The 23,985-nt window shown below is 40.4% G+C and overlaps 1 protein-coding gene across 2 annotated transcripts in view; it reads left to right on the top strand.

The window, feature by feature from the left end:
- Positions 1 to 23,985, top strand: part of itga6b (integrin, alpha 6b) — a 118,162-nt gene that overhangs the window by 56,597 nt on the left and 37,580 nt on the right. For both annotated transcript variants that reach the window (XM_056763722.1, XM_056763730.1), the window contains exons 8-12: positions 20,985 to 21,073; positions 21,157 to 21,284; positions 21,553 to 21,642; positions 21,735 to 21,796; positions 21,890 to 22,059. In XM_056763722.1, the coding sequence (XP_056619700.1) occupies positions 20,985 to 21,073; positions 21,157 to 21,284; positions 21,553 to 21,642; positions 21,735 to 21,796; positions 21,890 to 22,059 (539 nt within the window). The remainder of the gene's footprint in view (positions 1 to 20,984; positions 21,074 to 21,156; positions 21,285 to 21,552; positions 21,643 to 21,734; positions 21,797 to 21,889; positions 22,060 to 23,985) is intronic.

Raw genomic sequence — 23,985 nt, 5'->3', positions numbered from 1 at the left:
AGAGGATTTAACTTTCGAAAAGTACCTGCTCTCTTATGACCACCAGGACCTTTTGCGGAACGTTTTGGACCAGCCGTCAGGTTGAACGGGTCTGGCAATACGGGAACAACCAGGAATAAAGGATTGGTAGTACAAGACCATACCAAGGAAAAATCTGACTTTCTTTTGCGAAGGTGTAATCCCATCTTCCTTCATTAGATCCCCTTTTTGTAAAGCAGAGAAAACGTTCACTTTCTCATTGTCTTCTGACACACCAGTACCGTCAATCAAGTGGCCCAAGAATTTCACAGAATTTTTCAGAAAGTGACACTTTTTAGGTGCTAATTTCAGGTTACTAGATCTCAGTCTGGTGAACACTGTTTCCAAGCGTCTCAGTGCTTCTTATTCAGAAGGGGCGAAGAGCAAAAGGTCATCCAAGTAACATAGAAGACTGGAAAAGTTAAGGTCACCGAAAACACTGAGCATCATACGCATGAAAGACGCAGGGCTGTTGCACAGACCCTGTTGCACAGACCCCCAGTTATATTCGTACAAGCCCATTGGAGTTGTAAAAGCGGTGTAACGACGGTCAGAAACATGAGGAGGGATGTTATAGAATCCAGAAGTTAAATCCATAGTACTGAAAAAGGCATTGCCTCCTAAAGCTGCAAGACAGTCAGCTTGATGTGCGGTCACCCCACGGTCACCCCACATCGGAGTTGCTACACGTCCGCCAATAATGTTCTTAGGAGATGAGCGTGCAGTGGTAGGTTCAACAATCACTGTACTACCAGGAGAAACGGGGACATCCGAGGGCAGTTTACCCCAAACGAGATACTCACGCCTGGGAAGTAGAGTGACTGCTTGGCGGAGTTTACCAGTACCGAGTTTATCAGGTTGCTGAGGACCAGACCACCTGGAAATGCAGCTCAGAAGGTCGAGGAATTCCTCACACTCAGGATCAGTTTTACTGCAGGAAACAAGCTCCCAGTACTTATCATGAGATTTCATCTTCTGTATCATGCCCTTGATCACGTTGCTTCCGATGATGAATTCGTCTCTTTGTCCAGGTACTGCAAGAGTCGGAACAGCTCACTTAAATCCTCACTTAAAAGTATGTACACTTTGGCTTAACTGTGAGGCCACCACAGCCAACAAGGATTACATTACTTGGTACAGCTTCAGTATGTGGAAGAATTGCAACTTTGATTCACTCTCTTCGTTAAGTGTACAGGACATACTGAGCGTTTTGACTGAACGATGTCTGAGGGTGTCACAGGGCATGCTGCTTTGGGACAGTCACTCTTGAAATTACGAGGACTGTAACAGTGACGACATAGTCTGTGACGTCTACAGTGCATGAATGTAGTGTGTTCCTTATATTTACAGACCCCACAAGCAGAATCTATATTGGGCTTGAAGTTCGGAATTTTGACTGAATGAACATGGCTAGGTGAAGTCAAAGAAGCAGTACACAAAGACAGGACATCCATCATGCCAACCATATGTTGAAGAATGGTGTCTGGAGAGAACGAAACAGCATTGGGGTTAAGCTGACTCTCCGGAGGCAATGACTGGACTGGCGTAAAAGCAGGCAGCTTTGGAGAAATGGACACATGATCAAGGCATGGCGTTGTAGTGTATTGGTTGCAAGCTGGCAAAGACATTGTTTGATGCAACCTTGATGAAGCTCTCCTGATGAAGCTGAGAGCCTCTTCTCGTTTGGCTCTCAGCGGAGGCGCTCACATTTTTTCACTCCCCGTCCTTGCCCTTATTTTCCCTGCTTTTATCTCTTGTCTCGTCTCGTCTCATCTATTGAGAGACTCTGTCTGCACTGCTCTCCAAACTTGGAAAATTATGAATCTGATCAACTGGTCTCTCAACGCAATTGACACCATTTTCTCGACGAGAAGCTTGGGTTCGGGGGAACCTGTCTACCCTGACGGAACGTTCGCAGCTGGCTACACGATGGATGGGTGGGAGAGATGGCGGATCGGGTGTCTGGCGGCTCTTTCCGTGGAAGACATCGAAGATATTTATTTATTCTGAACCATGATAACAGGTCTTGTGCTGATTGGATTAGGCTTTGCCCTGGTTTATCGAAGAATTCATAAAACGGGAACAGCTGTCCAAAGCCTCACAAGGCTGCCCGTATCGATTGAATCTGCGGGAAGAGCGATCAGCATTGAGACTGAGACTATTAATCTAAATATGGTTGTTATCAGGGAGATCTTAACAGCTATGGAAAGGAAAATTGATGGTATATGAGATCAGAATTGACAATGGACAATGAGGGTTGCCGTGACATTTGGTATACGGTTTCCCGACTAAACAATTGCAATCTTATCTTTTTCGGCTCCCTGGATCCAGCAATGGCCTTGGACAAGGCCGCAGCTGGAAAATGAACCCTTTGAGAGCACTGCAGTGAGACGATCTTGCGTTCATTGCCCACTCTACAGACTCAGAACTATCACACACACACACACACACACACACATACAGACATTGCCCTGACCCGATCCCACGCCTCCGTAGCTTTGAACCGCCAGCCTGACAAGCGGGTCTGTGAGCAGCGCCGGAATGGCACTGGACCGGATGGCTGCTTGCCGGAGCTGGATTATTTTACCCTGTTGCAAGTCTTGTCTATGGTGTATCATGTGTATCAGTTTTTCTCACCACTTTCCTCATGTTATGCTGTATTTTTCTTCTTAAATCCATTTCGTTACACTGTACTTGTATATGTGTAATGACAATAAATTGAATCCAAATCAAAATCCAAATACTTAGATCTCTCTGGTAACAGTCTAACCGCTCCTGGACCTCGGCTGCGCTCCACTTCTCAGCTGGTATAAACTGGAAAAGACAAAGCAAGACTTGAGTCCGGACAATGTGAAACAAACATCATGACAGCTTCTGCAGCAGGATCCTCAACGATCTTATTACCTCTGCGTAAGCATTCCTTAACAAAGTCTATGGCCGTGTTAAGACGTATCCAGTAGTCCATGGGACTTTCATCCGCTCGTGGTACGGTATTATAGAAATCAGCCATAGGCATATTTGAGTAAAACAACTCACTAATGTTGCGTTTCAGTATGTCAAACACTGCGTTTGGAAGTTCACTTGCATTCAGTTCAGGACGACTTCGTATGGACACCTTGACAACATCTCTTACTTTTCGAGCCAGTCTGCTTATGATGAGATTAGAAACATCAGTTTGCGTTTTGGACTTCATTCTGCTCAAATAACCGCACATCATATCCTCCCATTCGTGGACTGTAAATGAATCACTCTTATCGCCCCTGAAGAATGGTGGAGGTACTGAATCTTGCTGAACTATCACCTTCAGACTAGATGCATCAATACACTCACTAGAATGCTGAAACTGGCAGGACAATCAGGCTGTGCTGGGCTAGGTTGGTTCGCAATATTAAGGCTGGCTGAAATACTCTCCCCAATTTTCTGAGCCAAATCTGAAATTATGTTCCCTAATGTCTCGGTAGAAAAAACACGTTCAGTAACTGGGCGAGTGATTGGAGTAGAGCTAGCTGCTGGGCCCATAGAAGCACCAATCCCTGAATCAACAGTGTGCATATAGTCTGGAACAAAATAAATTAGCACTCCTCCCTCTCCCATAACAACAAGATTGACTTTCAGATTCCCGCACATAGTGATAAATTGCAGGTCCACTACCCCTGCCCATTGGGAAAGCTGCAGCAGATTGTTTTATAGGGCTGAGATGGTTATTACCTGTATCCTCAAACATGTCTCAAATCCAAAGTGAAAACACATAAAACGTGAAAAATAACTACTGTTGAATTTAACTCAAACTGCAAAACCTCCTTTGAGTTACGAATTCACACAAATGTAACCTTAAAATACGGTTAAATTCAAACCAACACAGGTAAATATGACAAGCACAATTCAAATAAAATAAAAAAATCTTTACACTTTCAATATAAAATATTGTCTCATTTTCCAAAGGCAATTATCAACCATTTCACGATCAAAAAGCATCATCAGTAATTCAACACACGTTGACCGGTTAAAGGATACGATGGTGGATGTCGCTGAGGTATCACGCGGTCCAAATCACACAGTCTCTCTCAATGAACAAACATCCAAGACGAATAAAAGTTTTCCAGAAAGAAGTCTCGTTGATCAGAAACTCAAACTGTTTACCGTTCTTTTCTGACGAAACAGATAGACTCGTGAAGTCACGCGTTCACAAACGCTAGAATGTAGCATCCACTCGTAATGGCAGCGAAGAAGCATGGGAGGAAAAATGTTGAGTCGTCATGCAACCACGGCGATCTGCGAAGCGCTGATCAGAGGATCCGGAATGGTCACGGCACCACGTGTGAACTGTGTAGTCTGCGTTGTGTTTTCTCGTATGGGGTAGTAAACACTTGGACATCAGATATCGTTTCGACCCTTCTTATAATCACTGATGAAAATAATAAACAGTCTTACAGTGTGTCTTGCCCTTTTGTCCCTCTCCCATGCACAGCCAGTGCGAAAAGGGCAGAGGAGGTGAACAGACAAAATAGCAGAAAACAAATGTGATGAGTGACAATTGTAACATATCTGATGGAAAATAATAAACAGTCTTACCCTTTTGCGTCTTAGTGGGTCTTACCCTTTTGTCCCTCTGTTAACAGAAAAGATGTGTAACATTTAACCCACGTGTTCCACGTACATCAGTAAAACAAACAATAGATAAAACTAAATGAAAGTATACAAAACCATGATAAAATATACACGTAAGACAATATCACCAGTCTCATTAAAACAGAATATATAAAAGAATGACTTTTAACCAAATATTACACCAATTGGTCTGAGATCAACAGGAACCTACCTCTCTCATGCACAGCCAGTGTGAAAAAGGAAGAGGCGGTGAACAGACCGGAAGTTCCATAAAACACCGTTCACAGAATATTTAAAGGGGAAGGCGCACACATAGACAGAATATCAGGTAAACACAATAAATACGCTTTTTGTGTAATTCTAATTTAAGCAATAAACTAGTTACATTCTGTACCTGTTACACTGGCACTATAATTAGCACCACAAATGGTGTACGGCCTTCATACAGTTGGAGAAGGTCGTTTTCTCAGCATATATTTTGTGAAGTATGTGCGCAGCGGATAAGCTAAACATACCGTTTACTGAAACTCTGGCAATTCATCAACGAGTACGACACAGAATTTAAGCATCTGTCACTGTTACTGTTTGTTTGGGTACACGAACATGAACAAAAGATTTGTTGGCGGAGGCAGTGCACAACCGGGGAAAATAACAACCACTCATTTATGTCGATGTACGGTGACTTTGTCAAGCGATGTTGCATTATAAATCAGGATAACATTTTAGAAGTGTTAAAGTGTTTAAAAATACTTAAAGTATCATGGGTACTGTGTTTTTGTATTTATTTCCTGTCTTCACAACAGAGACAAAAAATATATAAATGGAATAAAGCTTTATTGTTCACTTGTATTACAGTATGTCACAGTTCAGTTCAGTTATATTATGACTGCAAGTCTGCATGATAAACCTATGAACCCAATGCATATGGTCGCTTTGTGTCGTAGTAAGAACAATTTTGACTGTATTATTTGTGTCCCCTTCAAAAATTGCTCTTGAGAAATTTGATGTGTATTGTCCCCCCCACTGTTAAATGTACGGTGGCCGCTGGGTGTCACTGCGCTGCAACAGAAGAAAACACATGCAAACACAAAAAAACACAAGCAAATTCAGACGACAATCCGTTGCCAAATTAATGAAGATGCTTTCTGAATTTGCTTTTGTTTTTTTTGTTTGCATGTGTTTTCTTCTGTTGCAGCGCATTGACACCTAGCGGCCACGGTATAAATGAGATTTACGCCCATGCACACATTTGTGTGCGTTATGAAACGCTCTTGTAAAGATACAGTAAACAGTGAACCACAGGCCCATCAACAAGTTTTCTTCTTCTTGTTTTCCTTCTGTTCTTCGATTGTATATTTCTCCAAGCCCACGTCTCTGTGTCTAAAAGGTCGCGCGCATGTTGCTGTGTCTGACGAACATGGGCTATAGCGTTTACTCAGACTCAAAACTCGCGCGCAGGAAAACCACACGTGTGCGTGTTATTTAAACTCGCAGAACAGTTCACGAGTGTAAACACCCTCGCGAGAGCGCAAAACAGTATCCGCGCACGGAAAAGCATTTCTGCTCTGCGTGCAAAACTCAGTCCACGAGCAGACTCTTTGACGAGCGCGCACACAATTCTTTATTTGCTCTTGCAACTTCTTAACACTTGCTCGCTCATCGAGTTGACTTCGGAGACTTTGGAGGCGGGACAATGGCAGAATTCTCTGATCCTTTGATTGGTCACTTTTAACATGCACTCACCTATGGTCTCCGACCTGTACTTTCCCCGATGTACAGAAACATCATCATTTGGCATAACACGATACTTTTCTTCAGTTTTTAAACTTTGTCTGGCATCCAAATTTCTTTCGCCAGTTTCATTGGTCTGTTTCAAAACCAGTCAAAGCGAAATGTTCTCAAGGGCGAACCCCATCTGTTGGTTTGGTGCAATTGCGGACTAGTGACCTTGGTTACACATGGCTTCAGAAACTCAGAGCAGCTCTTTGTCTGTTTTGGAGGATTGCAGAAGGGAAGAGCTGTCTCCAAACAGCCTTCTCCCCTTCATCAGGTGAGTCAGTGCGCTATTCCAGCTTCCTTACTTACTCCACTGGGAGAAGTATAAGCATTCCGTCCATCACGAAGCACTTTCGTGTTTACAAGCCGGGCGGAGCGGTTCCTAGTTCAAGCCAAGTATAGTTGAGTTTCCCTCACGAGGTGAACCCCTATACCTGAGCTAGTGCTCCACACGTAGTGACTTCCCCTCCTAACAAGCAAAGCTTCTTAAGGGATTTAGACAACAGCTTGGAAGAAGAAACACGCAATCTTACTGCTGAGAAATGGCCACAGTGCTTGCATGCTTTTGCGCTAAAAGTATAACAAAAATATATATTTTTCAAACTGGATTTTAACTCAACCTTTGACAAACTGTTAGACATGGCAAAATACACGAATGATTAGAGACGTTTAATACGATACTAACCTGCAGTGTTCGCCCCTGTTCATTAATAAAACAAGCAGCTTGCCGCAACTAAACATATTAAATCACATAATGTATTAACATTCATACAGCTAAACTCCAAGTCTCCATCTGCACTCATATACAGAAAGTAATACACTGGCTTTGAATGTTCTATTGAGCCTGTGACTTACGTAGCTCCCTTCGCTATCATAAGCTAACGTTATCCTCCTTTATATACGGTACATTTACATCAATTCAGACTGTTGAGAAATATTACTCACATCGGCAGTTTTGTCTCATTCAGTTGGTCTAGATCTATCTTGAGGAACAACTTTAAAGCTAATCCTGCTTGTGCTGTCCCAGGTTGAAAAAGCATTCCGGATTGAAGTGATTCGTGCAAACAAGTAGGTTTTTACATATGGTTTTAGATGGATTTCCACTAATAAATCCACCCGTCTCTTACTAGGATTGGACTCTGTGCAGCGACTGTATTGCATGCTGTCCACGAACTTTAGCCATGGCGTCACGTACATTGGGTGTACCTGTGGGTGGAACTGTGTAGATTAAGGGGGGTTACATTATAATAAAATCCGCTTTGGACATCACAATCGGAGCGAAATCTGTACGGCTCGATTTCTCACATGCTTGCAGGGAAAGGCACACCTAAACAAATTGACTCGGTTCTTAGTTTTCACGTTTTCTGGGTTGCTAGATGCAACCGGGGCCCGATTATACAAAGCAGCTGTACAAGAGACATATTGACTACAAGTAAAACAACTAAAGTCATACAACTGTACAGACCAGAAAAAAGGTGAAAACAGAAAAGACAGACATACAAATGCTCCACACACACAATATGCATACATACTTACACACATCGACATAGACGCACACACGCAAACACACTCGGACACACGCACAGTGAAAACACACATTTGAGATAAAGGAGAGAGAACCACAGGTCAAATATTAAACAGACTATAAATTCTTATATGCAATATTAATTATGTCTAACTTCTAAATTCTGAAGCAGCGCCCCCTGTTTTGCACTAGTGCAAACGGTGGCGAGGAACCCAAAACTCCAATCGAGAAAAAACCTCAGGAGAACCAAGGCCCAACCAGGGGATTCCTGTTATCAGCTCTTGTCAGGTCAGCGCTTCCCATTCTAAGCTCTGCCATCAGTCTGGGCATGAACTGCATCCTGCGGTAACCTTGGAACAAAGAGACAAGACTGGCTGAGAGTATATTACTGTTCTGCACTCTTTGATGCAACAAGTACATCAGTTGTTGTTGGATGTGTTCCTGGTTCTGGTTGATCTAAATAATGCAGCCTAAATCCTCGGAGGATTAATATTATGGAAGTGTATTGTATGCAGATTGAAAAGATGCGTCTTTAGTCTAGATTTAAACTGACAGAGTGTGTCTGCCTCCCGGACAGTGCAGGGAAGAATATTCCAAAGTTTAGGAGCTAGATAAGAAAAGGATTGCACTTGATTTTGAAATTCTAGGTATTGCCAAGTGACAGGATGCCTGAGAGCGTAATGCACGTGGAGGACCTTTAATACAATAGAAGTTGAGCTTCCGCGTTTTGAACCAGTTGGAGTTTTTCTAAGAGGACTGCAGCCCTATGCAATTTTACAGTGTTGGCGAAATGGCTCTTAAATGACAAAGTACTATCGAATACAACGCCAAGATTCTTAGCTGACGACGGGGATTTTATGGAGTATCCATCAATAGTTAAGCAGTATTCTTGGTTGTTACGTATGACTGTTTTCGGTCCAGTAAGTAACACGTCCCTTTTGTCCTAGTTAAGTAGTAAAAAATTGTTACTCATCCAGTTTTTTCTGCATGTCCCTACTATGCATTCCATTATTCGACGGAACTGATGTGTTTCATGAGGCTTCGAGGAAATATAAAGTTGAGTATCATCAGCATAACAGTGAAAGTTAATTCCTTTTTGCTTTATTATATCTCCTAGAGATAGCATGTATAATGCGAAGAGGCCCTAAGACTGAGCCCTGTTGTACACCGTACTGGACTTGTGGTTTGCGGGACACCTCATTGTTTATTGCTACAAATTGAAAACGGTCGGATAAATAAGACTTAAACATTTTCAATGCTATTCCGTTAATGCCGACGTAATTTTCAAGTCTATGTAGAAGTATGCTGTGGTCAATGGTGTCAAATGCGGCACTAAGTTCTAGCAGCACCAACAACGAAACACAGCCATGGTCAGACGCAGATGCAGATTATTTGTAACTCTGATCAAAGCAGTCTCTGAACTGTGATATGCTCGAAATCACGACTGGAATTCTTCATTAATGTCATTCCTTTGGAGGAAGGGCCATAATTGTTGAAACTTCTTTTTCCAGAATTTTAGATATAAAAGGTAAATTCGATATATGCCTGTAATTCCCTAGTTCTCTAAGGTCGAGTTTGGGTTTTTTGACCAGGGGCCTTATGACAGCCACCTTAAACGCTTTAGACACATGTCCTAATGTCAGAGGAGTTAATAATACTGAGGAGAGGATCTATAATTTCTGGGAGCATTTCTTTCAGTAGTTTTCTAGGTATAGAGTGTAGCATGCATGTTGTTGATTTATATGATCTAATGATGTTAGACAGTTCATCTTGATCTACGGTAGAAAATAATTGCAATTTCTATTTAGGGGTGCTGTAGTTAGTTTGTTCAGCGGGTTTAACTTCTGGTTGCATTGTTATAATTTTTACACTAATATCTTGGATTTTACTAGTGAAATGGTTCATAAATTCATCATTGTTATGCTGTCAATCAGAATCTGAAGTCGCTGACAACTTATTTTTTATTAATTTAGCCAGTGTGTTAAATAAAGACCAAGGGCTGTGATGGTTTTCTTCTATTAGTGATGAAAAGTAGGCGGATCTAGACATTTTTATGGCATTCCTGTATTTTCGAGTACTATCCTTCCATGCTGTACGAAATACCTATAATTTAGTTTACTTAAAGAAAACTAGTTTGATTTGCAGCTGTAGGCCAGTGAAGCAAACATAATATCAGATAATGATCAGAAATGTCTTCATACTGCCGAAGGATTTTAACATCGTCCACATTTGTACCGTAAGATAGTATTAAATCTAAATTATGATTACGAAGGTGAGTGGGTCATGACACATAACTCCATGGACACACGCCCATGGTCTTAAGAGTATTTTTGAAAGCCATTCCCAAGGCATCTGTATCATTATCTACATGGATGTTAAAGTCACCAACGACAAGGATCTGCGTCCAGTACTAGATCTGATAAGAACCCACCAATTTTTTTTGGCCTATATACAATAGTTAGAATAAATTTAAAAAATGTTTTGTCCTTAGTATTAGGTGTTGATACGTGAAGTACCATGACTTCAAAAGAATTGTATTTAAAATTAGACTTCTGAGAGATGCTAAAATAATTATTGTGAAGTGCAGCGACACCTCCCCGTCTACCTTTTAGACGAGGATTGTGTTTATAGTGACAATTTTGGGGAACGGATTCATTTAGAGTAATAAAATCATCTGGCTTTAGCTATGTTTCTGTCAAACAGAGCATGTCTATTTTATGATCGGTTATCATATCGTTAACAAAAAGTGCTTTATTTGAGAGAGATCTAATATTAAGCAATCCAAGTCGTAACAGTTAATTATCTGTATTTTGTTAAAAATGGTTTTGTTTAACGTTTATTAAATTACCTTCAAGAGGTTTACGCATTATTTTATGTTTGCTAATCCGGGGGACAGACACAGTCTCTATTTTATGATGTTTGTGAGAAGGGATTATTACATGTTGTATATTTTGTGTATTCTGCAACGTGAGACGGCAAGCAGACAGTTGGTTAAGCCATTTTGTCTCCTTCCTGACCTGGGCCCCAGGTTGTCAGCCTTTAGCATTATTAAGACTGTGTGCCAAAATTCTAGAGTGGACGGACACACCATCCCAGGAGGGATGGAGACCATCTCGTTTCAACAGGTCAGGTCTGCCTTCAAAACTCTTCCAGTTATTTATAAAATCTACAGTTGAAAGAAAAAGTATGTGAACCCTTTGGGCTTACTTGGATTTCTTCATAAATTGGTCATAAAATGTGTTCTGATCTTCATCTAAGTCACAACAATAGAGAAACAGTCTGCTTAAACTAATACCGCACAAACATTATACGTTTTCATGTTTTTATTGAACACAACATGTAAACATTCATAGTGCAGGGTGGAAAAAGTATGTGAAACCCTAGGCTAATGACTTCTCCAAGAGCTAATTGGAGCCAGGAGTCAGCCAACCTGGGGTCCAATCAATGTGATGAGATTGGATGTGTTGATTAAAGCTGCCCTGTACAATAAAAAACACACACCAGTTTTGAGTTTGCTGTTCTGAAGAAGCGTTGTCTGATGTGAACCATGCCTCGCACAAAAGAGCTCTCAGAAGACCTACGGTCAAGAATTTTTGACTTAAATAAAGCTAGAAAGGGCTACAAAAGTATATCTAAAAGCCTTGATGTCCATGTGTCCACGGTAAGACAGATTGTCTACAAATGGAGAAAGTTCAGCACTGTTGCTACACTCCCTAGGCGTGGTCGTCCTGTAAAGATGACTGCAAGAGCACGGCGCAGAATGCTCAATGAGGTGAAGAAGAATCCTAGAGTGTCAGCTAAACACTTACAGAAATCTCTGGCACATGCTAACATTTTTGTTGACAAATCTACAATAAGGAAAACATTAAACAAGAAAGGAGTTCATGGGAGGACACCACGGAGGAAGCCACTGCTGTCCAAAAAAAACATTGCAGCACGTTTGAAGTTTGCAAAAGAGCACATGGATGTTCCACAGCACTACTGGCAAAACATTCTGTGGACAGATGAAACCAAAATTGAGTTGTTTAGAAAGAACACACAACGCTTTGTGTGGAGAACAAAAGGCACAGCACACCAACATCAAAACCTCATCCCAACTGTGAAATATGGTGGAGGGGGCATCATGGTTTGGGGCTGCTTTGCTGCCTCAGGCCCTGGACGGATTACTGTCATCGATGGAAAAATGAATTCCAAAGTTTATCAAGACATTTTGCAGGAAAACTTAAGACCATCTGTCCGCCAACTGAAGCTTAACAGAGGATGGACGATGCAAAAGGACAATGACCCAAAGCATAGAAGTAAATCAACAACAGAATGGCTTCAACAGAAGAAAATACGCCTTCTGGATTGGCCCAGTCAGAGTCCTGACCTCAACCTGATTGAGATGCTTTGGCATGACCTCAAGAGAGCGATTCACACCAGACATCCCAAGAATATTGCTGAACTGAAACACTTTTGTAAAGAGGAATGGTCCAAAATTTCTCCTGACCGTTGTTCAGGTCTGATCTGCAACTATAGGAAACGTTTGGTTGAGGTTATTGCTGCCAAAGGAGGGTCAACCAGTTATTAAACCCAAAGGTTCACATACTTTTTCCACCCTGCACTATGAATGTTTACATGTTGTGTTCAATAAAAACATGAAAACGTATAATGTTTGTGCGGTATTAGTTTAAGCAGACTGTGTTTCTCTATTGTTGTGACTTAGATGAAGATCAGAACACATTTTATGACCAATTTATGAAGAAATCCAAGTAAGCCCAAAGGGTTCACATACTTTTTCTTTCAACTGTATATCATTCTGCAGGCACCACTCAGACAACCAGCCATATAGTGATGATAATCTGCTATAAATCTCATCACCACGGTAAGCAGTGGGGGCCGGAGAATATTACAGTGTCTGACATCGTGCTTTTTGTGCTCACACACCTCTTTAATATTATCTTTAGTGATCTCCGAATGACGGACTCTAACATCATTTATGCCGACGTGAATAACAATCATACTGTTTATACAATCATACAATTTACGATTAGCCTTAGCCAGCACATTTAAATTTGACTTGATGTCAGGCACTCTGGCTCCCAGTAAACATTTGACTATGGTGGGTGGTGCCTCTACGTTCCGGACAATAGAATCACAGATCACTAGGGCACTTTCAGCAGGTTTCTCAGTTGGTGCGTCACTGAGCAAGGCAAACATGTTCGAGACTTTAATCAGAGCGGTTGAGTGATGTTTTGTCTTGCGACTATGCCGTCTCACAGTCACAAAGTTTCCCAGCTGCAGGGGATTTTCAACCGGAACCAAGCTGTGTGCGCTACATTGCTCGCATTCAAAGCGTTTTCTACGGTCCTAACACTCTTATGTAGTGACTGGATCATTGAGAGAAAAGCCTCACACAAGACCATAGCAAACCTGGCTCCATGGGGTCTGGTTTTAGGTTTTGAACTCTCACCGAGAGAGTGATACATTTTGTTGCATTGTACTTGTACATGTTTAATGACAATAAATTGAACCCAATCCAATTGAATCCAATAACCATTTGGTTTCTCTGTAGGATATTTACAACTCGTAGGTTTCAAAGCATTGGTGATAAGCTTCTGTCTCATCTCTAATTTAACATCTGACGGTAACCAGAGAAAATTCTTTGACAAATAGTATAAGTACATAAGTACTTTGACATAAGTAATAGACAACTTATGTGATTCAAACTATCCTTTTCTGTAAATCTATCTAAATGTCTAGGTTATGTGTGCCATTTTAAATAGTCTGTAACTGTTAGATATACAAGTTTTGATTTATGGTTAATTTGATGTATTCATATATTAGGATGATTCACACTTCAATGCCTTACATGTTTCACATTTTACTACTCCGCTTTGAATTCCCTATTTGATGGCCATGTTATAAAAACATAGGATGCATCATACTATGTCCATAACTAAGTTTAGATGTTAAATGCAAACTGAACATCCTGTCAGAGCTATGCAAATGAGGCGCCATGAGAAACAAAGGAACTTTCTCTGGCAAACTTATCACTTTCATGGCATTGGACCGCAGACCATCAGGGGCAGGGCAGGTATGCATTTAAAACACCATCACCGATCCACTTCGGAATATACCTTTTTTGAATTAGGAATTGGAAGGGAAAAAAGAGAGGAAATGAATGAATGAATGGTTCTGTATACTGTGTTAGGTTATATGAGACCAGTCGTCTTTTTTTTGATTGCACTTATGCTTTTGTTGTACTTATGCTGTCCCAATTGCTTCCATTGCCTACCCCACATGTAAGTCGCTTTGGATAAAAGTGTCTGCTAAATGACTAAATGTAAATGTAAATGTAGGAAGCGTAGGACACTCCAGCGGACACCCCCGCTTGTGGCTCCCCTCTGGGGAGTCCGATTAGGCCATGGAAATTTGGACTCAGAACCCAAACTCAGCGTTTTAACAGGACTGCATTCTGAAACCATTCAAGACTTCCATCCACGCGCATACGGATATTGGTCCAACACCGAGATTGCAAGTATTCGATAATATATCAGAATAGCTGCGTTAAGAGCGTGCCTCTTTGTTAAAGATGATTTTTTTTTTTTCTAATTTATATTTTTTATTTTTATACATTTTGAGAACAAGAAACAACAAACAACAGGTCATCATGGGCAATACAGAGTCAAAATAGTACTTTTTTCCTTGTATATTTAACAGTATATTATCACTTTGTTCTTCAAAGGCTTGTATACATAGTCCATTTCACCCAATGTTCAATGCATTTGTCCATTTTGTATCTCACCATAAATGTAAGCCTCTCCATATTATATATGTCGTCCACAATTGCTCTCCACTGATCCTTTGTTGGAGGGTCTCTCTGGAACCATTTTCGGGTTATGGCTTTCCGGCCACTTGCCAAGAGTATCTTTAACAGATATTTATCACTATCCAGTAAGCTTTCATGTGTTTTTCCTAGGTACAGCGTAACAAATGAGAAAGCCAGCTCCTCTCCTAATATTTTTCCAATTTCTGCTGCTACTTCCCGCCAGTAAGTTTGTATTCTTGGACACTCCCAGAAGATATGGAAATGGTTCGCCATTTGCGTTCCACATTGTCTCCAGCACATACCCTGTTCTCCAGTTCGTTTTGCTGTTACCCTGGGAGTTATAAAAAATCTTATTATATTCTTCCATCCAAACTCTCTCCACATTCTAGAATTTGTTGTACTTGCTTGTATAGCACAAATTTTTGTCCATTCTTCCTCCGTTATTTGTGTATCAGATTCTTTCTCCCACTTCTGTTTTACATAATTTGAGGTATGCTTTTTGCTAGTTTGTATATATCCATATAATTTCGATATCAACTTTTTATTTTCCCCATTTATATATGCGTTAGTAAATGCTGTGATTATATTATCTTCCTCTACTGTACTCTTAAGTTTCTTATTAAAGTAATCCCTAACTTGTAAGTATCTATAAAAATCTTGCTGTTCCAGACTATATGTCTCCGACAGTGTTTGGTAGCTCAGTAACTTTCCCTTCGAGGTGATCGAGCAATACGAAGTAATTCCCCTCTGTGCCCAGTATTTAAACCTTGCATCCAATTTCGAGGGTTCGAAATCTGGGTCATATGCTATCCACTTCAGTGGCCCTGCCTGACTTTCTATTTTTAATTTCCTCAAGACCCTAAACCATAGCTTGACTGAAAACACAGTCCACACACTCATGTTTCCGTAGTTCCTTTCCGCTAGGTTTCTATTCCCAAGCAGTGATTGCTGAGGAGTGGCCATCTGAGAGATTTCCAGCGTTTTCCACCTAGACTCATAGCGTGGCATACACCAGCATATCAGGGGTTTTAGTTGTGCAGCAAAAAAATAATCTTGTATGCATGGTAGGGCCAGCCCTCCTTTCTCCTTTGCCAGTTGCAGTGTCTTAAATCTAATTCTTGGCCTTCGGCCATTCCAGATAAACCTTGAGATCATCGCATCCCATTCGTTAAATTGTCTTTGTGGTATGTCCAACGGCAAGGATTGGAAAAGGTAGAGTAACCGTGGCAACACATTCATTTTAATTATTTCTATGCGATTGCTCATATCTAGTGGAAGCAAATTCCAGTTAGTTATGTCAGATTTAATCTCTTTGCAGATAGGTCCATAGTTGTGTTCATAGAGTTTTGATATGTCTTTTGTTAAAGTTATTCCTAGATATTTTAACGAAGAAGAATTCCACTTGAATTTACATTGTTGCCTCATGTTTAAATTAGGCTTAAAGTTATAAACTAGTGCTTGTGTCTTATGTATATTTATCTTGTATCCTGAGTATATATTGTATGTTTTTAAGAGAGACATCAGTTTCGGAAGGCTAGAATTAGGGCTCGTCAGGAATAGCAGAACATCGTCTGCGTACATACATATCTTGTGTTCGTCTCCTTTAATTATAATTCCTTTTATCTCAGAGTCCTCTCTTATTGCTTGTGCCAATGGTTCAATAAATAATGCGAACAGAGAGGGGCTTAGTGGGCATCCCTGACGTGTTCCCCTTTCTAGGGTGATTGTTTTAGATAGGTGTCCGTTAATTTTTATTCTGGCTGTTGGTGAGGAATATAATGTTTTAACACAATTAATAAATTTGCTGTTAAAGCCGAATCTAGTTAGTACCTGATACAAATAGACCCATCCCACGGAGTCGAAAGCTTTCTCAGCGTCTAGACTCAATAACACCGTACTTGTATTTTCTTTTGTGATATGACTCAATATTTGCACCGTTCTCCTTAGATTATCCTGTGTCTGTCTCTCCAATATAAATCCGGTTTGGTCCAGATCTATCATCTCTGGAATAATACCCTCCAGTCTATTAGATAAAATAGAGGCAAATAATTTGTAGTCCACATTTAGGACGGATATTGGTCTATATGAACCACATTCCTCCCTATCTTTCCCTTCCTTTGGGATAACTGAAATAATTGCTTCTTTCCAGGACTGTGGGGCTACCCCTCCTCTTAATATGTAATTAAAGCAATGTAGTAAATTGGGTGTTATTTGTGCACGGAACGTTTTGTAGAATTCAGACGGAAATCCGTCTGCGCCCGGTGCTTTGTTGGCTTTCAACTTTGATATTGCCTTATTTAATTGTTCCTCCGTAATTTCCGCCGTTAGTGCATCATTTTGTTTTTCTCCTATTGAGGGTAAATCTAATGATTCTAGGAAGTTTTTTTGGATTGGGGTATCTGGCCTAGTTGGTTGAGTGTATAGGTTTTTGTAGAATAACTCAAAGGATTCCTGAATATCGTTTAATTCACTGCCTGTTTTCTGTGTCCTCGGATTCTTAATTCTATTTACTGTATTTTTTATCCGCTGTTTCCGTATCCGCCACGCTAATAATTTAGTTGCTTTAGATCCCGTCTCATAGTATTTTTGTTTAGCAAATTTGAGTTGTCTTTCTATTTCGTCATCGTATATCCCATTCAGCTCTTGTTTCAGTTTGTTTAGTTCGGCCAATGTTTGTAAGTTTTTGTGTTTAGCATATTCTGTCTCCAGATTTCTCATTTCTTCTTGTATGTTTAAAAGCCTTTTCTGTTTTTCTTTTTTACGTGCGGACGAGATGGCAATAATTCTACCCCGGAGTACTGCCTTAGCAGCATCCCACAGAGTGCTTGGCGTCACTTCACCGTTATCGTTTTCTTGAAAATACAACTCAAATTCGTTCTGTATCTGTTTCTGAATCGTTTTGTCGTTTAATATACTTGTATTGAGTTTCCAGATCGTGTCTTTCTTTCGATTTCCGAGACGTATAATAAGATATACCCCTGCATGGTCAGACACATCTCTAATCCCCATGTAGCAATTCTTGATTTTGTGTCTGTCTGAGTTTTCCATAAATATATAATCAATTCTTGAATGCATATTGTGTGCGGCTGAGTAAAAGGAAAATTGCCTATCCGTTGGGTGTTGGTCTCTCCATACATCACATAAATCCATTTCTTTTAGTAACTTATGAATCATTTTAGCATATGGGCTCTTTGATTTAGAGGGGTTCGTTGTATCTAGCCTTGGCTGGAGCTGGACATTTAAGTCTCCACCACATATAAGTGTTCCATGTGATTCTGTTGCTATTAAATAAAATATTTTCTTGAAAAACCCCTTATTGCTTCCAGGTGGGGCGTATACATTGAGCAATGTGACTTCCTCGCCGTCTAATCTGCCTCTTACTAGAATGTACCTGCCTTCTTTATCTTTAGTTTCAGATATAAATTCGAAATTTACACTATTAGAAATCAAAATGGCCACTCCTCTTCTACGCCCGGATTTGTGAGATGAATAATATGTATTTTGAAAACCCATTTTCTTCAGTTTCTCATGTTCTGATGAGGGCAAATGAGTCTCTTGCCAATAAATTATTTGTATTCTTTCCCTTTTCATTTTAGCGATGATCTTGCTTCTCTTAATTGGACTGTGCAAACCATTGACATTAAGCGTTACTACTGTATATTCCTGTTTATGCATGCCTTAGTTTCGTACCGCGTGATTATTTGAGCCCTTTCCCATGACAACCTGCTTAACATAATGAACAATTTACATACATTCTTAGCAACGAAAATAAAAAACCTAACAAAAGACAGTTGACTTCCAAGTCCATGGTTTGACCTGCAACCATCCAATGGAGAGGAAATCCTCGCGTCCGTCGAGGGCCTCTCTACAGTGCCGTCAAAAGCACTCTCAGGTGTATAGAGCACTGTTGTTGTTTCCCAACTGTCCCAGTTCAATCAGTTTCGACTTTTAACTTAAACAGGTTCGAAAAATAGTGATAGGTTTATTTCAAACACCAAACATTAACTATTGAGAGTAACCCGGTAATCCAAGCTTTGTCCCGGAGTGGAGTATAAATATTTTTCCCCTTAGTTATACGCTTTGACTCATTTTAACTTCAGTCCCCCTAGTAAGTGTCCAATTTCCCCAGTTATATCAAATCCCAAAGTCTGTGTGGGTGTTATCAGTCAATTTTATAGCGTATTTTCCCTTTAAAAGTCTTTACTAACTTACCCCTCCATCTCGTCAGGGGACACAAGCATTCTGATTATCCTTCTCAGTCACTAGGATCTGGACTGACTCCATTGGAAGCTCTTTAGTTTTTTCCTTATCCAATCCTGGTCTACTTTGGTGCGGTTTCGCTCTGGTCCTACCGCCTTCCGAGTTGTTGTGTTCAGTTGTTCTTTGGCTGACGAGTCCAGTACGCTAACATTTTCCATCGGAAGTCCTCTTATACTCAAGTCCTTGGCCGCCTCGGCTGCACTCTCGTAGCTTTGGGCACCGTTCTCGAAGAATACTCTTAATTTAGCCGGGTACGGCGTTTGGAAACGAATCCCCTTGGACTTGAGTACCCTCAGTATCCCCGCGTATGTCTTCCTTTTCTTTAAGATCTCAGAGGGGTAGTCATGGTCGAAATAAATCCTCTTGTCCTCAACTCGCACCTCCTTTTTTCTCCATGCTGTGGACAGCACCTGTTCCTTTACTCTGTGCTCTAAGAAGCAGAGAACCAGCGATCTGGGTGGTGCGTCGCGAGGAGGCTTTGGAGCAAGCGCTCGATGGCAGCGTTGTATACCGAGTGTATCCGTTAGCGGTAGTCCCAGCTCCGCGTTTATGATGCGTTTCACAAACTCCAGTGGGTCACTGCCCTCCGAGCCCTCCGGGATCCCGTATATGCGGAGATTGTTCCGCCTCGAGCGAGCCTCCAAGTCGATTAGCTTAGCTTGCATCTCACTGGTTTTATCCATTATACCTACGAGAGCTTCGCTCGAAGCTCCGTTCCACTCCTCCGCGTCGGCTGTGCGTTGTTCTAGTTCAGTTAGCCTGGCTGTGGTAGCTTGCAGATCCCCCGAAAAGTCCTTAACTTTCTGATAAATCTCTTCTCTGAACTCATTCAATTCTCTCCGCATATCTTCCCGTAGTGCTTGACGAAATTCATCCATATCGGACTTTAAATCAACTCTGAATGCTCTAATCTCGTCTCGGAAGGCTTTTAAATCGGAATTAGCTGCTAATTCGCTAGCTTTCACCTCCATGCTGGTTTTTTCGCCTCCGTCTTCACTCTCGGTGTTTTCGTTTTTCTCTCCTTTTTCGCGTTTCGAACCTGACTTATTTTTACTCTTTTTTTGTTTCTCCCCTTCCATTGTCAATCTCAGTCTAATTTTAATTTTCCAGATATATTTTCCGAAGGGATTTAAGTCGACCGATTAGGGGGAACTCTTTCAAGCAGCCATCTGCTTCAGCGCCATACCGGAAGTCTCTGTTAAAGATGATTTTATTGGTTTTCAGACATGTTTTACCTGCCTCGCGGCCATGCCCTCTCACTCTCACTCATTCTCACTCTCCCTCTCTCTCTGCGGTTCCTAGCGCGTTTGTGTTTCATGTATTTGTGTGTCGTCATTATTTTTACAATGTAGAGTAGAGTTTAATCAAAACCATAAAGGCATTTGTGATGGGTTCTCTGTGTTCACGCTCACAAACGGGTCACTTAAACTGTGTTTCTATCTATGCTACCTCTGCTCTTAATTCTGTTTGGTAAAGTCACGTTACTTATGGTCATGAGATAACGTTAGTGTATAAATCATCAATGCATTTGCTGGCCGAATGCATATAGGATTTTTATCACTATACTACTAATCAGAATTGTAAAATATGTATGTGTAATGAAGATTATTATATGTATTTTCCTTTGAGCTAAACTAATTCCTTGACTGAAATTGACATTTTAAATAACTCCTTTCATGTATGTGATCTTGATAGATCTGGTGGAGAATCTTATTTTGGTGAGTTAAACTCATCCTTATTTTAACATGTAGCTAAAATCGCTACAATTACTATACTCAAATAAAGATTAGATGTGAGACACTAGTTCTAAGATCATCTCCGTCAGCCTAACTATCCGGTGACAGAGAAGGCTAAGCTAAACATATGCATAACGATGCAAGGTTAATAAAGGAACATTTTAAGGACAACAATGCTAATTATGGTAGGAGCGATCAATATAGATGTAATGATGTAATTCTTTTTTTAATGTGATTCTGTGTTTTTCAGATGTTGCTGTTGGAGCCCCATATGACGGAAATGGAGCTGGAAATGTGTTTATATTCCATGGCTCACCTATAGGCTTAAATAAAGCACAGGTTCAGACATACATTCACTCCTTCACATTTCTTCTCTTTCAGTTTTCCTTCACTATTCACTCTCTTATTCTCTTTCATTTCAGGTTCTTGGAGGGAAAAGTCACAACGTAAAACTATTTGGCTTCTCACTTGCGGGCAACATGGATTTGGACAGAAATTATTATCCTGATCTGGCTGTAGGATCCCTCTCTGATTCAGTGTTTGTGTACAGGTATGATCATGTTGATCATTATTTAAAAAAAATCATTAACCATGTTGTTTAACTTGTGAAGAAAATAATTTTTATGGATCATTATTTGTGTTTTAATTTACATCAGCAACAATGACTTTTACATAAAACAACTTGAACAAATATCTAAACAATTAAAAATCAAAAAACATATGGAAATAAATCAAATAATGATGTCATCATCAGAAAAGAATCAATTGAAATATATTATCAAATTACAAATACATTATTAATGTATTTTACACCACAGGGCAAGATCAGTTATCAGCTTGGAAATGACTGTCACAACCACACCAAGAGAGTTAAACCTCACACAGACGAACTGTGGAAACACTGTATGGTAAGAAAACCATAAAAACGGTTCCAAGATCTTTACATGTTACCAAATGCTCAGCAAACCTTAATATGAAGCAAACCATCATTTTTTTCTAGTTTTGAAGTCAAGGCCTGCTTCAAATTTTCAGTCAACCCCCAAAACTACAATCCTACTCTGAGTAAGTAAATGTGTGTTCTGTTTCCTTATTTCTGTTCTTGTGTCAATAAACAAATGCGTAGGTAAATAAACATGTTTTTGTTGTTTCTTTTAGAAATGGCTTACACTATCATTGCTGAATCTGAAAGAGAGAAACTTAATCTTCCTTCTAGAGTTATATTCACCCAACGATCACCCAATGACCCCGAGTATGAAAGCACAGGGACAATGGAAATTCAGGGCCAGGGCAAAGAAGAATGTGTTACAAGAGGACTCAAACTGCAGGTGGGCAATTCCATGCAAATGTCAACCTTATCATCAAGTTTTACCAAAGGTTTTTACTAGAGTTGAGCCGGATACTCGGCTGAAACGAGTATACGTTACGGATAAAACACCTTTGCCGAGTACAAGTATCATACGAGTAATACGAGTCAATATCTGTGCTCGGATTGAATAAAAATCCTCATTGGGTAGCTGACCCCCCTGACTGTGTCTGCGTTCTGTGATAGGCTAGTCACAGCGCCTCTCCACTACACACATACAGATGTATTGTGACTGTGTCCGCAGCTCTCTCTCTCCGTCTCTCCCTCAGTCGCTCAGGTTCGCGCGTCTTTTCCGTTAACGTTTAGGTCTCTTCAGCTTCAGGTTTGTTTTTTACTTCGGTTTGTAGAACTTACTTATTAACCAGTAGAGTTTTGATAAACGTGGGGTTTGTTCAGACGTGGTGCATGGTAGAATGCGTCTCGCGTTGCGTCTCTGCCTGTCTGAGTTTTTTTTTCTTTTTTAACCGTCAGCTGGCTCTAACCAGTTTTTTTTACTTCACGCAAACTCTTGTTCATTACATTTTACTTCATAATTGCAACCGCATGTGTTGTATTCATTGTTGCAAAACTTATTCTGTATATAATTCGTTTGTTATCGTGATCAAAACCATAGCTCAATGCTGATGCTGTCATGTAAATATTTTTCTAATCAGCATTAAATATAACAATTTCTGATCAACCAATATCAATTGCATGCTTAAAATAACATACCGGTTAAAGCCCCGCCCATCTCGAGACAACCCGACCCAATTTCCGGGTTAAATCCCGCCCACTTCCGGGTTAGGCCCCGCCCAGTCCGAGTACAGATACGGATACAGATAATTCATATGGTTAACAGATACAGATACAGATAATGCTGTACTCGCTCATCCCTAGTTTTTACTATACTGATAGCGCAAATGGCAACATTTAGTGATTTCAAGTTTTGAAAGCATTTTTGAATTTTAAGTGCACGATTTTCCATAGTCTGATAAATTCCATTTTCAGAATTGTCACTTACATAACAGTACATATTTTTCATGAATGGACATATAAAAATTAAAAATTAGGAACTATTTTATTTTCTATGAAGAGGCATCCCTTCTTCATTTGTCAGGTATTATTGCTTCTGGTTTGTACATTTTAATGGACAGAAATCCTACAAAGTATGTAATCTCTAAAAAACAATGGGTCTCATTCACTAAACATGCGTTTGCACAAATTTGTTTGTGAAACCTGTGTACGAACGTTTTCATCCAAAAAACATGATACACTAAAACATTTGTACTAAAATTGATTCTAAATATAAGAGAAACGAAAGGAACAGCTAAAAGCACACGTATGCAAAATCACCAGTGTCTTTATTTCTCTCTCTCTTTCTCCCTCTCCAAGACAAAATGACAAAATGTATGTAGGATAATAGTTATATACTTTAAATTATATATACTGTATATATATACATATACATACACATATACATATATATAAATAAGAAACTTTTTGGAACAATTTTAAAATGTAGTTCCCCTTCCGTCGGTCTCTCTGCGTTGTGTTGAGAGACAGACTGGGGTTTGATTCTGAGAACCTATCATCTCCGAGATAAAACTAAAACGGCAATGGGGATTGGCCAATGGCCCGCCCACACCAGTCTCCGCCCCGTACATACGGGTATAAAAGGAAGATGGCGCCGGTTATTCATCATCCTTTGTTCTTCGGAAGCTTCTCGACGTATGATGTCGAGTTTATCTCTTCGAGTTCCTGCTGGACTTTAGACGCAGAGCAGCGGACTTCTCCCTTCGGATGGCGGATCCCCCTCGGCGAGCGGACTCTTTCCTGACGGCGGCGGATTTCTCCTACGGAGCGCAGACTTCCCATAGGCGTCTCGGCAGCGAGCTGCAGATCTTAAAAG

Source organism: Triplophysa dalaica, chromosome 2 (genome assembly GCF_015846415.1).
Source record: "Triplophysa dalaica isolate WHDGS20190420 chromosome 2, ASM1584641v1, whole genome shotgun sequence".
In the NCBI taxonomy this organism is placed as follows: Eukaryota; Metazoa; Chordata; class Actinopteri; order Cypriniformes; family Nemacheilidae; genus Triplophysa; species Triplophysa dalaica.
The sequence above is the reverse complement of the archived record's forward strand: the minus strand, read 5'-3'. Positions and strand labels throughout refer to the sequence as shown.